This window comes from Ambystoma mexicanum, chromosome 9, assembly GCF_040938575.1.
Source record: "Ambystoma mexicanum isolate Mex_15411 chromosome 9, UKY_AmexF1_1, whole genome shotgun sequence".
NCBI lineage: Eukaryota > Metazoa > Chordata > Amphibia > Caudata > Ambystomatidae > Ambystoma > Ambystoma mexicanum.
The window spans coordinates 999,735,650-999,753,114 of NC_090931.1; the positions used below are offsets into that span (position 1 = coordinate 999,735,650).

Genomic DNA, 17,465 nt, shown 5'->3' on the forward strand with positions numbered 1-17,465 from the left:
AGTGAACGGAGGATAGCACAGGGACAACCCGCTGGTCTTGGAAGCAAAACAGTGCAGAGCAACAGGGGTTTGAATCCCGGATCTGCGCTTAGAAACTAAACTCAGGTATGGTATTAGGCAATTAAATAAATACATTGGTCTGAAGTGATTGAGTTGTGTTGGTGTTGTCAGGTTTCCAGTGTCTGGTAAGTTGATGGCGGTGTTTGACGTAGTTGTGTTGATGGCTTGTTGTATTTTGATAATTTTGCTTCTCAATTGATCTGTTATGTTGTCAAAGAGCTTTTAGGAAAGGATAGGCGTATTGCTGCATGAGAAAAAGCTTTTCATTTCATTTCTGAATTTGTACATTTCCTTCTAGGAGTTTGCTGCTCATTGGATTCTTTCGGTGTAGTGACAGTTGTAAGATTTTAGCAGGGCTGCTGTGAAAAGACTAATCTGCCATGGAAATTTGACTGTCAGGTAAACTGTAATTTTTCAATATGCTTTCTCTAACTTTCGATTGTTTTTCTTGAGTGCTTTCAGTTTTGGGGTAAACAACCTTGCTGTATTTCTTTTTTGTGTGGAGTTGAATGGATTCAGGGGCATCAATGTATTTAGGTTTTTGAACATCCAGGTATGAAATCGATTTGTAAAATGATCAGGCATCGTTTGTGTCAGTTGGCGGATATCGGATTTGGGTGTTCTCCATTAGTAGATCTAGATTTGAGACTAAAGTTATTTCAGTTTCTTTTCATTATGTTTGAAAGTTTTTGACTGGCTGGTGTGCGAGTTGAGAGTAAAAGGGGGTCAATTAGTAGTCAACTCAGATGACCAGCATGGGGAGGGTGGTAAGGCGGGACGGGTCCAGGAGAAGGGCCACATGTGGTTAAGTCTTATGTCCATCCCTGAAGAATGCATTTAGTGCATGTCCGTCCATACAACAAACTGTGGGGGCTTCACGCCATGTGAGAACACCTTTTCATCTTAATCATAAAAAAGGAAAAGGAGGCCAAAGAAGGAAATATGCAACAGCAGGCGAGGCATACTTGGGTCGCATGTAGCAGTTTTCTAGACAAGGAATGGCATTACTGACTTTGAACATCCAGCGTGTCCACATTTTCTTTTTCTGACCACATGGTGGTGCAATGCTCATAGGATCAAAATTAAGCAAACTTCACAAAATGGTACGGGAAGGTCCTCCAACGTATTCCACATCTTTGACATGTAATGTCCACAGCTGTGCACTACGGAAACTTTTTCGGCAGAAGGCGTCCTGTGCCGAGGGCGTCCTGTGCCGAGGGCGTCCTGTGCCGAGGGCGTCCTGTGCCGAGGGCGTCGGGTCGATGTCCCTCGAAGGCCTCTGTCGAGGGCGAAGTCACTGGATGTTATAAATAGGACGCACGGCATGCTTGACTGCACTTAGCCTTGCGGAAACGGAAGCTGCAATCGCATAGGAAATTCTCCAGAGGGGCAGGGTGGGAGGGCGATTTGGAATACATTGGAGGAACATCCAGTCGAAAGAACGTTACCAGTTTGGTAAGCAACTTGTTCTTCGAATGGATTGTGTCCTCCAACGTATTCCACATCTTTTACAGACTCCCAAAGCAGTATCAGTAAATGAGGAGGGAAAAGAATTGAGTAACCAATTAGATTGCGGAATAAAGAACTGCCTTCCCAAAGGCCATATCCTGACCATGTATTGTATCCAGGGAATAATGTTTAACAAAGGTATGTATTGAAGCCCATGTAGCGGCATCACAAATATTCCTAATAGGATCACCGCGCTGGAGGGCGGTGGAAGTAGCCACGCCCCAAGTGGAATGAGCTTGCAACCCCTCAGGAGGGTCCTTACCCGCCAATCGATAACACTCCGTAATAGTGAGGATAATCCAGCTGGACAAGGTCTGTTTTGTAACAGCCTGGCCCAATCGGTGTCCAGCATCTGCCACAAAGAGTTGATCGTCCACTCTGACCCTGGACATCCTAGAAATGTAAAAGCTCAGAACTCTCCTAGGATCCAACCGATGGAGTCGGTCCTCTTCCTTACCAGGATGAGGAGGAGAGTAGAAAGATGGAAGCACTACCTTTTGACTCAAATGATATTTAGAAACAACCTTAGGTAGATTTTAGGCAGAATCACATGCAATACCCTTGGGGAACACTACATGCAATTAAGACTACAAGTGTCAGTACAATTTCACCTTTGGTACAAGCCTGTACTACACAGTTATGTGGTAGCAGTGGCTGAGCAGCCAGACTTATCTCAAGAGTTGATTGAGCAGTAAAACAAGTTACATAAAGGACCAACTAATACAGTGATTCAAATAAACACAGATTCAAGGTTTCTTGGTAAAAGAATATACATTTATTTACTCAGTCAGTTAGAAAACATCACACTAGCATAAGCAGCTCAATATTCTGAACTAATAAACCACAAAAAACCAACCGGTAAGTAAATGAACAAGTTTAGCTCAAAAATGAAGTGTGAGCAAAATGGCACTTCAGCTACTTAATAAAGCAGGGAAAAGACAAGGTTATAGGAATAGACAGCCCAAATACATTCATAGGCAGGGCAAAGTGTTTCAGTTCGATACAATTTAGCAATTCTTCTCAATAGGCCTGGGCCAAAGTCAATGGTTCAGAGTTTTTTGTATAGGATAGCACAGTTCTGGTAAATAACGGTTCAGTCTTTGCTGCAGATTTTTAGAAGATTTAGCTAGGCGAAAAGTTTGATGAATGTTTAGGGAAGGACAAGCCTTTGTAGTTGAGGAAAGTTTCACATACTTTCTCGATGGTCGAAAATATTTCCGGATCGCATTTTCACAGTACCTTGTCAATGAAGAAGAGCTGTACCAGAGGCAGTTGTTCCTGGATGATCCTGCAGACCTCGCTGTTCCTGAGCTTCAGTCGTGGGGACAAGATGAAGAACGTCGGGAGGTTCCTGCACTGCCCAGGGAAGAGGCCAAAAGCTGTAGCAAGACATCGGTTTAAGGTGTGAGTGCCTTAAAATCCACAATCTGGTTTCCTTCCCTCTGGCTATCCGGTTTTCAACAGCACTCTGATGAAAATTCAACCAGATGGGGACGGTGTACAGGTGGCTTGTGAGTTGGTTGGTCCCACCAAATTCAATGGAAGAAGTTAACCTTGAAGGGCTTCTCTGTCGTCGGAGGTTCAGGCAATTCGGACCTGCAGCAGGGCTTCACCGGTCATCCAGGAGTTGCAGCAGTCCTCTTCCTTCCTCTCTTCTTCGGTTCTTTCGTTCCAGTGGTCGACTCTTCTTTCCAAGTCCCAGAAGCCTGCTTTTAAACAGTTTTCCCCCATTAATTCCAGCCTGGCTGTCACTTTACACAGCAGGGTGGCTGTCCTTGCTGGACAACCAGCCAGCCAATCGTGCCAGAGTGCATTCAGGTCTCCTAGGAGACTAAGCACAGGGAGTTTCGGGCACCTCCCTCACATCCTGTCCACCTCAGACACACTGGTGCCAGAGGAGGGCTTCAGCACTGAAGCCCGCCAAAGGACATCGAACAAAGGGACCAAACCTGGTATTGCGCGCAGAGACAAACAGAAGAAGGACCTTTCCTAAAAGAAATGGTGAAAAAAGTCGACCAGAGTCTGTTTTTACAGCTAGGTCTTGGGAGCCATATTGAAAAACATGGCTAACCTGATTTTTAACTAACGTGCTTTGCGTTTGGGAAAAATCATGATAGTTTGATCTAAACCACTGCCACCTGTCATTTCAAGTAGGAAAGGGTAACGTTTGACTGTTACATGAGTGTTTTGACTCAGGGGAAGCTAGGCAACCCCTCAAGCACTCTATGTTAAGATAGGGTGTGCTGGGTCGGTAAATGTAAAGAGACTAGTAAAGTCAATTTAACTTTACATGCTCTGGGAGACAGTAGTCTGTCCTAGAGAAGGTATTTAGACCTTGGGGAGTCTGAAAGACATCCCTGTGCCACTGCACTGAAGGTGCTGTGTGACAGAAAAAAGATGATGCCATGGGGTTTGTTTAAAACACCATAACCAAAGAACACAAAAGTAAAAACACACATCAAAATACATGGAAGACAGGTGAAAAAAAGGCTCACACACTTCCCAGGTAGAAAAATCAAATCCTTGAAATCCAGCAAAGTTGATGGGGGTCTCAAAAGGTAAGGGAAATAAGCACATTTTGAGAATTCACCCTAACAGTAGAAAAGAGGGACGTACTCGCAGTACAACCCTGTCCTTGTGAAACACAGAAAATGGGGGTTTAGATGAAAGTGCCTACAATTCTTTCACTCTGCGAGTGGAAGTAACTGCAACCAAGAACACAGTCTTGACGGACAGTAATCTCAAAGGACAAGAGTGCAAAGGTTGAAATAGAGCACCCATGAGAAATTTCAAAACCAAATTCAAATCCCAAACCGGCACCTGTAAAGGGGACGGTGGGAATACATTAGTCAGTCCTTTAAGAAACTGATAAATCAAAGGAATCTTAAAGTAAGAACATTCTTCAGACGAGCACTTAAAGATAGACAGTGCCGCAAGGTAACCTTTAATGGTACCCACTTGAAGGCCCCTGTGGGCCAAAGAAAGTAAGAAAGACAAAACCATAGGAATGGAACATTGAAAAGGATCAACATTGTGGCCACGGTACAGGGATTTTATTGCTGGCTGCCTGGCCCAAAGCAACACCTCCATCACGTCATCCGAGAGGTCCCAATCCTTCTACCTCAACCTTTCAGATACCAAGTGTGAAGGTTGAGAGTCTTGACCTCTGGATGGAGAACCTGAACACCCCCCCCCCTTCCCTCGCTCGCGCGCACGAGCGATAGCAGATCCTCTCAGTAGGGAAGACGGCATGGAGGGCAGATGGACATTTCTAGACGGTCCGGGTACCATGCTCTCCTGGAGCAATGAGGATCATGTGGGAACTGAATCTCCATAACCTCCGCAACATTTTAGGAATGACAGAGACTGGAAGAAACGCATACAACAGTGGGAATGACCAATCCACCACAAACGAGTCTCCTAAGGCTCCTCTTGGAGGAAATTCCCTTGAGTAGAATCTCTCGCACTTCTGGTTGACACTGGTGGTGAAGAGATCCACTTGCAGGGTACCCCAAAGGGGGGGGGGGGGAAGATCTCCTGAAGAATTTCCTGAGCCAACTCCCACTCGTGAGAGATCGTGCTCTGCCTGTTCACAGTGTCCGCCGCCGCATTTTCGTCTAACAGATTGATGTGGAGTTTGGACTCCGATGGAGATCAACGACCACTGGCTGTCAAATCGTTGGCATGAGTGCCCCATCCTGTGAGGGAAGCATCCGTCACTACAGTCACCTCTGGCCCCGGTTGCCAAAACTTTTCCCCCCCTCATCAGGCTCCTTTCGTTGGCCCACCAGAGAAGATCCTGGGAGACGGAGTGGAATCTGAACGGGGGATCCTACATCTTGCAGGAGAACTGTGACCACTGCATCTTGAGGACCCACTGCAGGGATCTCATCCGCAGCCTGGCCTCTGGCACCAGAAAAATGCAGGATGCCATGAGGCTGAGCAACCTTAAGAATTCAAAAGCTGGGAGACTCTGGGCATGTTGAAACTTGTCCACCATCTTCACAAAGTGATGAGCCCTTACCTTGGGAGGCGAACACTTCCCCAAGGACGTGTCTAACACAGCCCTGAAGTACTGGAGCTGTTGGGAAGGTGTCAGATGTGACTTCTTGAAATTCAGGGAGAAGCCCAGCCTGTGGAGGTTGCAGCAGGTGAGACCGAGATGATCCAACACTTGCTCGGGAGAGCACGCCTGAATCAGTGAGTCGTCCAGGTAGGGATAGAAGTGAATCCCCCCCTCACCTGAGGTACGCTGCCACCATCACAATTAGCATGGTGAAGACCCTTTGGGCGGAGGTCAATCCGAACGGCAGGACCCGAAACTGAAAGTGCGAGTCGCCAGCCGCAAACCTCAGGTACTTTCTGTGCGCGGGATGGATCGGCACATGAAAGTAAGCATCCTTGAGGTCCAGAGATACCAACCAATCCTGAAGTTGAAGGGCCTGGAGGACTTGAGAAAGAGTGACCATCATGAACTTGCCCTTCCGGAGAAGTTTGCTCAACCAACGCAAGTCCATGATGGGTCTCAATCCCCCGCCTTTCTTTGGGATCAAAAAATAAGGGGAATACCATCCCTTGTTCCTCTCCGCTACAGGCACCAGTTCTATAGGGCCTTTCTCCAGCAGGGACAAGATCTCCTGCGCAAGGAGCGGATCCAGAAGCTTCAAAGAGTTTCCACGGTGGATTGTCGTGAGGCCGCTGAAGGAAGGGAAGGCAGTAGCCGTGGGCTATGGTATCTAGAACCCACGCATCTGAAATAATGGCCCGCCACTCTTCGAGATGCTGGGACAGTCTGCCCCCCCAACTGGCGAACCATGGGACATGGCCTCATGACTGTTTGGAAACGGCTGCGGCAGTGCCTGAAGGCAAAGAGGCAGCTACCTGAGCGGCTTTGGCAACACGATTTCCCAGACCACCACGGGTACTTTTTTGCTGGCCCCTTTGACTGGCGGCCCCTCTCGATCTACCAAAGGAGGAGTAGTAAAGAAAAGAATCTCCCCTCCACTGCTGTCCCCTAGGACGAAAAGGCGGAGGTTGACGCACCGTAGCGCTTAAAGATTTCACTGCAGCTTTTGAGGTCTGCAACCTCTCAAGGCTCTCGTCAGCCTTGCTGCCAAACAAATGTGCGCCATCAAAGGGCATGTTCAGAAGACGGGCCTGCACATCCGGAGCAAACCCCAACTTCCGCAACCATGCAAATCTGCGTATAACGGTGCACACAGCCATGGATCGGCGAACACTGTCAGCCGTACCCAAACCCAACTGAAGGGATTCGCACATGGCATCCTTGCCGTCCTGCACGAGAGCAAGGAACCCATCCCTTCTTCCCCCTCGGAAATATGCTCAGCTGCCAAAGAAACAATTCCACAGAGTGTGTGAAAACCTTGCCAAGGCACACGTGGAGTTGGCCGATTTCAATGCCATGCTCCCAACAGAAAATACCTTCCGGGCCCAACCGTTGAAGCGCTTGTCGTCCCTATCCGGAGGGATGGTAGGGTACTCCACCTGCCTCGAGGTGGCTGTAGCCGCCTGAACCACCAAACTCTCGGGAGTGGGTTGAGTAGATAAATAGCTGGGGTCGCTAATGGAAGGGCGGTATTTCTTGGTCAAAAACGTATTAACAACCGGAAGAGATTCTGGGGACTGCCAAGCAGCTGCCACCCTTTTCTGCAAGGTAAGATGAAATGGCAAAACAGGGTCAGAGGACGGACCTTGATCTAAAATGTCCGTTAGATCATCCTGCACAAAGTCTTCAGGAGGACTGGACCAGCCCAGATACTCCGAGACCCTCGCAATGAGCCTCCTGTACGAAGACTGCATGAGCCCCAGGCTCAGGCCTACTGAATGCCAAGTGTCCAACCCACTGGCATCATGGAGGGTCTGCCGCAACTCCTCTAACTGACTGTCTCCAGAAACCCAGGCCTGGGGACAGAAGCGGGCCTGGAGGCCAAAACAGGCCGCACAGACTTCCCAGTAGCCTTTCTCAAAGGATCTACGAGATCCGGGGACTCCAGAGGCAATATTTTGCGAAAAAATCCCTCTAGGCTTTGACGCAGAGAGCGTCGACAACACACAGGTGCCGACAGCGCCGTGGACTGGTACAATGGCAAATAGTCGACATCCGAGTCGTACGGACACAGCGCCGACCGAGTCGACAACGGCATCGAGCCCTCAATAGGGAGCTGCGGTCTCGCTGGGGACGAGGACAGAGAGACAGGTCTCTTGCGACTTTTCGAATCCTTGTCCGTACGGGAACTCAACTCAAATGCTCCCGATGCGAGTCGCGACGTGGAGCCGAGCCCGAAGGCATGCAAGCCTCGGTACAAGACCAATCCTGGCCAGCTTCGACAGAAGGCGCGACCGGACCCGTGCCCTGCGATTGAAAAATCAATAACAGATTCTTTAAACGCCGCCCATTCCCCTGGAGTTGAGGACTTCGTCGGGCACGAAACCTTCCTCGAGGCACCCTCCTCCGAGGAGGACGGGGAAGGCGACCAGTGACAACGCTTGCTAGAGTGCTGGGACAAAGAAGACGAGTGGCGGGAACCACTCTGGGACCGAGATTCCCCATGACTCCTTCCGACGCGGAGAGTCGCCTCTCGAGTCGTCGGTGTAAACCCCCTTGGACTTGGAAGCTCGGGATTTAACAAGCTTAGAGCCCCTACCATCTGGAGCTTCCCCTTCTGCTCCCGCAAGGCCTTGGCAGTCAGCGACTGGCATTTCGAGCAGTCGTCGGTGTCCACAAACAAATGCAGGTCGGGGAGCAACATTTTCGACTTGCAGTCCCGTCAGGTCTTGAAGTCAGACTGCAGAGTCGGAGGGGTCGAAGAGAAAGACATTGTAACGATGATACACACGTTCGCGGAAAAAACAGAACTGAGGCTTCGGGCGGTTTGCGTCCTATTTATAACATCCGGTGACGTCACCCTCGACGGAGACCTTCAAGGGACATCAACCCGACGCCATCGATTCGTGACGCCTTCTGCCGAAAACGTTTTTCCGAAGTGCACAGCTGTGGACATTACATGTCAAAGATGTGGAATACGTTGGAGGACACAATCCATTCGAAATATAGTTATGACTGACTAATCGGTACTAACTCGGCCTATATGCAGGATTACACAGTTGAATGACTGGAGAGGAACAATATATTTCTTCCCGGCAAAGCATGCTGGGTTTCTGGAAAATTAGATAAAGGCTTGGTTACGGTTGTAAAATATACAGTGGGCACAGCCAAAAGCTGTGGACACTGGCCATAGCCAGTTAGCGTTGAAATCTAATGAGAGAATCCACCAGTGATGTCACAGATGTAATTAGTGATGCCACCAGTGATGTCATCTGTGATGTTATCGGCTGCACAAGAGGGGGCACAAAGTTAGGGTGGCTTTAGCTGAATTGCAGGGGTTTTGTTGCCTTAAATTCTCACCTTAACGTCCCTGCAACTAAAGCTTTTTCCTTGAAATTATATACATACAGATACATGATATATTACTCACCGGAATTGTATTTCTGATGCTTCTATCTGCTTAGATTCACATGCTCTGCATAGTCCGACATCTAGTGGTAGTCGCACAGCATTACAAGTTTTGTTTTTGAAAGTCAAAAACAGACATCGACAGGGTGTATTAGTAATACTATCCCTAGTGTGACGTGTACTGTACCCATGGTCGAGGGTGCAGGACGTGTAGCGTAATTACAGATGTGATGAAGCACAAACAGTGATAAACCAGAAAACATCTATGCGCCTTCGACTCCAGTAGGGGAGGAAGGGTGGGTGCATGTGAATCTAAGCAGATACAAGCATCAGAAATATGATTACGGCAAGTAATGTATCCCTTCTGAATCTTGTGGGTCTGCTTAGATCACATGCTCTGCATAGATTAGCGAGTAGTATCTGGAGAAAGAGGGGGGGGATGTGAGAAGGTACAGCTGCAAATAGATGTTTTAGAATCGCTTGTCCCACCTGTGAATCTGCTTTAGAGTGAGTGCCAATGCAATAATGCTTTGTGAAAGTATAAATGGAACTCCATGCAGCAGCTTTGCAAATGGTGTCTAGAGGGATGTTTGCAATGAGGGCTAAGGTAGCTCCGGTACCTCTGGTAGAGCGAGCCCTGGGAGTGTGAGAAACCGGACGGTATTCTCCCGAGCAGGCCTCAAGAATCCCTTATTCCGGTGGACAGGAAAGGGCCAATGCTCCCAGACCCCAACTCTAGGGGTGGACGAGCGAGAGCCCAGGGTTATGTTCGGGGAAATAACCCAGGTGAGACGCAGTATTATAGATTAAGATGAGAAGAACAGAGTCCATAAGGCCTTTGTAGGTTTTACCATCACTGCCTCCCTTCCTCTCATCACATTTCTCCTGCCCACATCCAACAAACCCTCCATATAGAAATCTCCTTTTCCTAGGACCCAGAACCCCTGTACATTCAGAAAACTTCCTAATACTCCCAGTCATTCTCCTTCTCATCCCTGTGAGTATTTCCCACACTCCCAATCTGCTCAAACAAAACACTACTGTTCCCACAATTCCCCTGTTCATCTTCTAATAATTCTGGTAATTCCAGGGTGTTTCACAAACCCTATCCATCTCGTCCTTCCACGTTAACCAACCAACCCCGGTCTTATAATGCCTTTTTCCCCCCATCTTACCATGTAGGATACTCAGTTGCTCTAACCCGTCCCTTTCCCGACACAAACATTTTCACACACCACGGAAGACAACGGACTAGGTCCAAACCAGTTTACCTGACATGACCCAAACCAAGAATCACACATACCTGACGGCCCTTTCCTTTCCCCACAGGGAGAAAAGGTGGACCACAAAAGCACGAGACGAGCAAGGAAGACCGCACGACGTGAGAGCTAACTCAGCACGACAGTTCAAAAGAAGGCGAAAGACAGCGCATACAGAGGGGGAGGCAAGGATATTAGCGACTTTGCCTTTACCGACCAAGGCCTGTGAGACCTCTGCAGATGGAAACCTAAGATTGAGAACAATAGTCAGCGTGTATTGCAACAGATGACTACAGTTCACCAGACCCTCCTTGGAGAGACACTGCTCTCTATGGTACCAACCTTGACTCGAAGGGAGAAGAAAGACAAGTGGTTCATCACAGCCTGTGAGGGCTGGGGAACATTCTGTTGGGGAACATTCTGTTGGGTTTAGGGTTTGTGATCTGCACCATAGCTCATAAAATCCTATGTACCGTCGAAAGTCTTTGACCGACAGATGATTGTGAAAGAAAGGAAAATCAATCCTGCTTGGTGAATTGAGCACTTGAACAGAGTGTTGCAAAAGTCGGCAAGAGTCAACCCGGCAGAGGGAGGCTAACGAGACGAGGGGAAGCCTAAAGTCCCACAGTGAACTGTCTGTAGAAGTTGGCATGAGTGAACCCGGCAGAGGGAAGTCGACCACCAGATTAGTGAATGGATAGAAGTAAACCGTACCAAGGGGTGTCCACAGTGAACGGTCTGTAAAAGTTGGCGAGAGTGAACCCGGCAGAGGGAGGTCGACAATCGGGGGCAAAGCCTGATGAACTGACATTAAGACTTGTGAAAGTAAGAAGTATTGCAAGACCAGGGGAAGTGAATGGCCCCCCTTGTCAAGTGGGTACAAGCCCGGTCGAGGGAGATCCAAGGGTGAAAAGTCCTCACCCAAAGTCCATTTGGAAGGAACTCTTTATTTGTTGTTTATTACATCAGGCCCTCGAAGGCAAGAGACTCTTTATTGAAAAGGGACTTGACCATCGAAGAACCTGATAGCTGGAATGGAACTGTCGGCTCGTGCTGAGAAATCTTGAGCGTGTGCTGTGCTCCAAAGTCCCACCTTGTCCTGTGCTGAAAATGCAGGGAAGGGAGACCCCTGGCAATCACATCCTGACTTATTATTTGGAACACCCCTTTCTTTATTGCAACCCTATCCCACACTCTTTCTGTAATTAGTTGCAAGGAATTGGCAATAGGATTTCCTTTAGTATAGGCCCTTTTATTTTGAAAACACCACAAGGTCAGCCGTTTTTTCCATTTGATGGTCAAAGTTTGCTCCCATCTTAGATTTAGGTTTAGATTAGGCATTTTTACACCCTGCATTTACAGTTTAATAAACCCCCTTGAACTGTGATCACTTGGGTCTGTCTTTACTGTCGCAACCATGAGTTCCTTACAGGATTGAAAGGTAACATTATTTTGGATAGGGAATAGCAGAGCTGTATGTGATCACCCTCTCTCTCTCAGGTGCTATGGAAACAAAGAGCTGGTCTGTTTTCCTTGGGGGTTTAGTTTTGTTCACATAGTACAAGACCGCCCTCTGTACATGAAGTGTATGAAGGCTTCTTTCAGACGAGTTAAATGGATTTTGAAAGAAGGTAGCATGTTCTATGGATTGATGAACATGGAACTTTGAAAAGAACTTAGGATGTGTTCTGGGGGCAACTCTGTTTTTTTGGATTATGAAGAAAGCCTTGTACGGACAAAGCCTGTAGCTCAAATGACTCATCTTCTAGACGTGATGGCTACTAGGTATTCAGTTTTTTAATTCAAATGTTTTAGGTTGGCCTTGTGCATAGACTCAAGGGGTGGACCCATGAGCTTGGAGATTCTTTAACAACAGGAACTTTCCACCACAACACCTTGTTTTGTGAAGTGATGTAAGTCGATCGAGCCGCCAGGTGTACTTTGATGGAGTTAAATACTAGGCTGGAGTCTAGTAGGTAAAGCATGTAATGTAGAATGTTAGCTGGGGAAAATTCTGTTGGGGTTAGGGTTTGTGACCTTCACCATTTCACAAATTCCTTCCACTTGTTGAAATAGCAGTGTCTGGTGTTTGGTTTCCGTGCCTCCTTTAGGATATCCATAAAACCTTTGTGGAAGATTTAAGAGGCCAAATTCCATGACTTCAGGAGCCAAGCTGCCAAGTTCATAGATTGAGGATGAAGGTGGAGGTATTCTCTCTTGTGTTGTGTTAGCATGTAGTAAGGGCATGGGAGCTTGATTGGGTCGTCCATCGCCAGTTTGAGCAGATGTGGAAACCAGGATTAGAGTCGCTTGTTCCTGGTGCACTTGTGTACAATCCTGCTGAGGAGTGGCGTTGGAAGAAATGCGTAAGCAAATTACCCTGACCAGTTCATCCAGAGGGCGTTCCCTTTCGACCCTGGTTGGGGAAACCTGGGCGCAAAGTCTGAGCATTGTGGGTTTAGGCTTGTGGCGAACAAATCTAATGGGGGATGACCCCATAGGCAGAAGACTCCGTCTAGGATATTTTTGTTGAGTTGCCACTCGTATTCTTCTGGTAGAGGGTATCTGCTTAGAGAGTCTGCCAGAGGATTGAGTTCCCCTGGAACGTGTTGAGATGTTAGGAACATGTTGCGCTCGAGTGCCCACTTCTATGTTTTCTCGGATAGTATGGACAGGCTTTCTCCACTGTTTGATTTGACAGATGTTGCTTTGAAGAGCCTTGTGATCTGCCACAGTTTCTAGGAAGTTGATTAGTTTTTGGGCTGTAGTGTGTGTCCACTGGCCATGGGCTTTGTGGTGGAGGAAGTGGGACCCCCCCCCAATCCGGCAAGTGAGGCGTCTGTAGTTGGGATTGTTTGTGCTGGTGGAACTCAAAAGGGGTTCCTTTTAGCAGGTTGTCCCTGGACCCCCAGTGAAGAGCCTGTAGCAGGGTTAGCGAAACAACCACTAGATGGTCCTAATGACCACTTGCCCGAGACCATTCGATAACCATTCCTGCAATGGGCGCAGGCGCGAGTGTGCCACTAAGTGAATGCATGAGGCCATCAAGCGCACTGCTTTACGTACAGTTATCTGGCGACCTGCCTTGCAGTGAGGTGCTTGCAACAGCACGTTCTGTACTCTCTCGTTTGATGGAAAAGCCAGCTCCTCTTTTGGCTTTAGAATTGCTCCCAGTAATTGTTATATTTGGCTGGGGACTAGACTGGATTTCTTTTTGTTGATGGAGAAACCCAAATTGAAAAGAAAGTCGATTGTTTTGTGTGCGTTTTGTCTACAAATTGGAAGCGATTCCCTGGTGATTAGCTAGTCATCCAGATAAGGGTATACAGGGATTGACCGTCTGCGTAGGTGTGCTGCCACTACTGCAAGCATCTTTGTTAATACTTTTGGCGCTGAGGCGATGCCGAAGGGGCGTACCTTGAACTGATAGTGTACTCTTGCTATTTTGAATCACAGATATTTTCTGTGCGCAGGGAGCATTGAAATATGAAAATATGCATCTTTCATATCCAATGTCGCCATGGAGTCCCCCTGTTTTAAGATGGGGATTACCCATTGTAGCGTGGTCATGCAAAAAGATTGTGGGGTGACATTTGTCCGCAGGGCGCAGATCTACGGGCGCATGGACTGGTCTTTTTTTGGCACAAGGAAGTACGGTGAATAAATATCCTTGTTTACCTGGCTTGCTGGGATGCACTTTATGGCGTCCTTCTCCAGCAGTGTCCTTACTTCTTCTAATAGTATGCGCCGCTCCTCTGGTGTCATCTTTCTGTGTCTTAGCATGCGGTTGGGTGGCTTTTGTAAAAGTTCAATACAACACCCGCCTGCCACAATGGAAAACACCCACTTGTCGGATGTTATCCCCTCCCATCTGTGGGTGAAATGTGAAATTCGACTGACTACTGGGGTGGCATGGGAGGGGACCTGCAGCGGTGCATCATTGTTGGGATGGGGGGCAGGTGGAGCCTCTCCCAGGTGAGGTTCTGCTTCCGCTTCTTCCTCTGGATCTTTTAATTCCTCTTTGAAAACCAGAAGAGGAAGATTGGTCTTGTGATGGGCCCCAAGATCAAGACTGTCCGCCCTGAGTGTATCCGGAAGAGCATTGTGAACCCTGACCCCGAAACCTTGTGGAGTTGTACATAGGGCTTGTTAGTTAATTGGCTGAAGGATTTAAGAGTATTTTACTCTTCCTTCATGCTCTTGAGGGTGTCTTCGACAGCCTTACCAAAAAGGACTTTAGGTTCCACCGGCATGTTAAGGACTGTGGCCTGAGGCTCTCATTTAAAACCAGACAGTCTGAGCCAGGCTTGGCGTTTGAAGAGTGTGCCCTCTGCGATGACGCGGCCTGCATTGTCTGCTGCATCAAGAGTATTTTTGAGGATGCAGTTAGATACCTGCTTTCCCACTGAGATGGTGCTTAGCAATTGCAATTTTAGGGGGTTATGGAACTGCTTCAACCTGTTTTTCTAAGTCATTCCACTTGTGGCAGCCATAACTAGCGAGGAGTGTAGTATTATTCACAATTATAGCTTGATATGCCGCTGAGGAGGCAACTTTCCTTCAAGAGTGTAGATTCTTTTACTCTTTGTCTGGCGGTGATTCAGCTGATGCCAGAGGAGTGCCCGCCCTCTTTCTGGTAGTGGTGACGACCAGTGAGTGAGGTTTTAGCTGACCCCTAATATACAGGGGATCTGTGGGCACTGGCCTGAATAATATTTCAATTCTAGGGTTAACTGCCCTTCTGAGGTTAGGTGTGGAGTGCTGTATATGTCTATGTATAGACTGTAACAGTAGAAAAAAACTGAGTGGCAGGCTTCCTGTTGCCAAGAATGTCCTCCACAAAGTCCTCGCCTCCCTGTGACTCTTGTGCGTCAATACTGAAATGTTGGGCAGCTTTTAGCAGCAGTTTGTTCTCTACAAGTGAATTTGCTACCAGCTGATCTTGGTGGTCAGGCGATTGGATGGCATAGATGTTGTCATCGTAGTATTGGTCCCAACTGTATATATAGGTCTCCTTGAGAGCCGGGTTCTTGCAAACCTGAGAGATCAACACCATACCAGTCCTGAGAAGGGTCTTGGTAAGTGGACGCCGGGGTGCCGAGGGCCGAAGTACTTGGCTTTGGATCAAGACGAGGTTTTTTGGCAGGGTGTTGATGTTTTTCAGCTCCTGACTGGCAGGCGTCTTTAAGGGCTGTTAGGTCTTCTGGGTGGTTGTCCATGAAATCAACAAAGCACAACATCCTCTTCCCAACTCTGTGGAATTCTTCAGGGGTCCAGTCATAGGAGGTTGGCAAGCCTGAAGGGGTAGCGGTGGCTTGGGAGGGTGCCTGATCCTTGTGATGCATAGCTCCTAAGAGTTTTTCTACAGGGGAGGAGGAACCCATTACCTGAGAGCTTTGGGAAGACAAAGGCGTTGAGGATTCTGAATTTTCCAGTGACTTTGTCTTTACAGGGTGGCAGGAACGTGTTTTTTAATTAGTTCCTGCATTTTCGGTGTATGTTTAGGGGAAGCTGATGCACCTTTCACCGCCTGTTTTTCGGCACGAAAGGAGCTCTTCTTTGTGCGCGGTGGCCAAACCGACTTTGGGGGCCGGTTTCAGAGGCCGGTCATGAGGCAAAGGCGTAAGGGATGGCCCAGAGGACAGGGAAGATTTAGAGGCTAGATTAGAAACACTGCGTGGGCCATAGTGGGCCTTCTGCGTCACTAAGGACATGGATACTGCCCTCGCTGGAATCCTCCCTCAGGTCGATGGAGGCTTTAGCCTGCATTGCGTGGATGGCCCAGCGCTTGGTCTGGCGGTCTGAGAGTTTTCGGGCTGAAAAGTTTTCAGGCTTTGCAAAGCTTTTCGGGGTGGTCCTTAGGGAGACAGTAATTGCACACTTGGTGCATGTCCTTCCATGGGAATTTTCTATGGCATGTAGGGCAACATTTAAAAGGTGTTTTGTCCATTATAAATGGAAAGGGCAGTTAGGCGAGAAAAAGGGAAAAAGGGTGGCAGAATATGCATTTTTTGAAGGTGTCTCTATGAAAAGACCTGCCCACTTTCTCCCTACTGTAAGGGCTGAGGCCCAAAGAGGCCTGTGAAAGCTGCATCTGGTCGATGATAAAGTCATGGACGATAGAGTTGTCAGTCAAGCAGTTGGATGATGCTCCACCAAAAGTGGACAGTAAAGAATGAACAAGAAGTCTTTGAATAAACGTGTAACTAGGCAAAGGCATCAGCCTGGAAAGGAACTCGGTAACTTGCGACCGACCACGATGGCGGAAAGAAACAATCTGAGGGACCTCGACCCGTGAAGGACCATGGGTACAGTACACGTCGCACTAGGGATAGTATTACTAACATGCCCTGTCAACGTCAGTTTTCAACTTTGAAATACTCTGCGACTACTACTAGATGTCGAACTATGCAGAGCAGGTGTTCTAAGCAGATCCACAAGCCTCAGAAATTGTATATACACACACAGTCACTCAACATCTACTGCAAGACAAGGTAGTGCAGATCAAGAAAAAATATTACACATTAAAGATCAATCTCATAATCATCAATACAGGAAATCTAGAAAAGTGACATTTATAATAAATAACCTGTCATGCTTACCTGATCCATCCGTGGAAACGGAACTCGCATTAATTCCGGAAAGACCGAACAATGGGCATTCTCGGTCAGTATTCACATGACCCCACTTATGGCATTTAATGCACCTGACATTTCGCACCTGTGGAGTAAAAGGTAGTGAGAATACTGACACAAATATGATCTCTAAAGATTTTGAAAATTCTGTCAAAATTGGTCTATATAATGTATGGATTTCACAACATAGATAACATTAACAATGTGTGATTCACGAAGGACCACGTGGAAGGGGTTTAGGTGAAAAGAAGTGCCAACATTTTGCTATAAACGTGTGCAGTTGGCAGCCATCTCAAAACCTTTTCTGTTTTGGCCATTAGGTGGTGCTAATAAGCCAAAACTATTGCATTGGTGTACAGCTAGGAGGCAAAAGGGATTGGAGAGTGACACAGCTAGCTTGTGAGTGTTTGGGTATTTAACTGCCCAAGAGCATGATAATCGTTATGGCCATTCCCACTCACTTCTTGCCCTTCCCAAAACACATTCACGGGATGTCTTTGAATTCACTTTCTAAAGCAGTAACATCAC

At 47.6% G+C, this 17,465-nt stretch overlaps 1 protein-coding gene across 1 annotated transcript in view; it reads right to left on the reverse strand.

The window, feature by feature from the left end:
• CIR1 (corepressor interacting with RBPJ, CIR1) overlaps positions 1-17,465 on the reverse strand; it is a 476,807-nt gene that overhangs the window by 193,295 nt on the left and 266,047 nt on the right. The window contains exon 7 of the mRNA XM_069616242.1: positions 16,905-17,022. Coding sequence (XP_069472343.1) covers positions 16,905-17,022 — 118 coding nt within the window. The remainder of the gene's footprint in view (positions 1-16,904; positions 17,023-17,465) is intronic.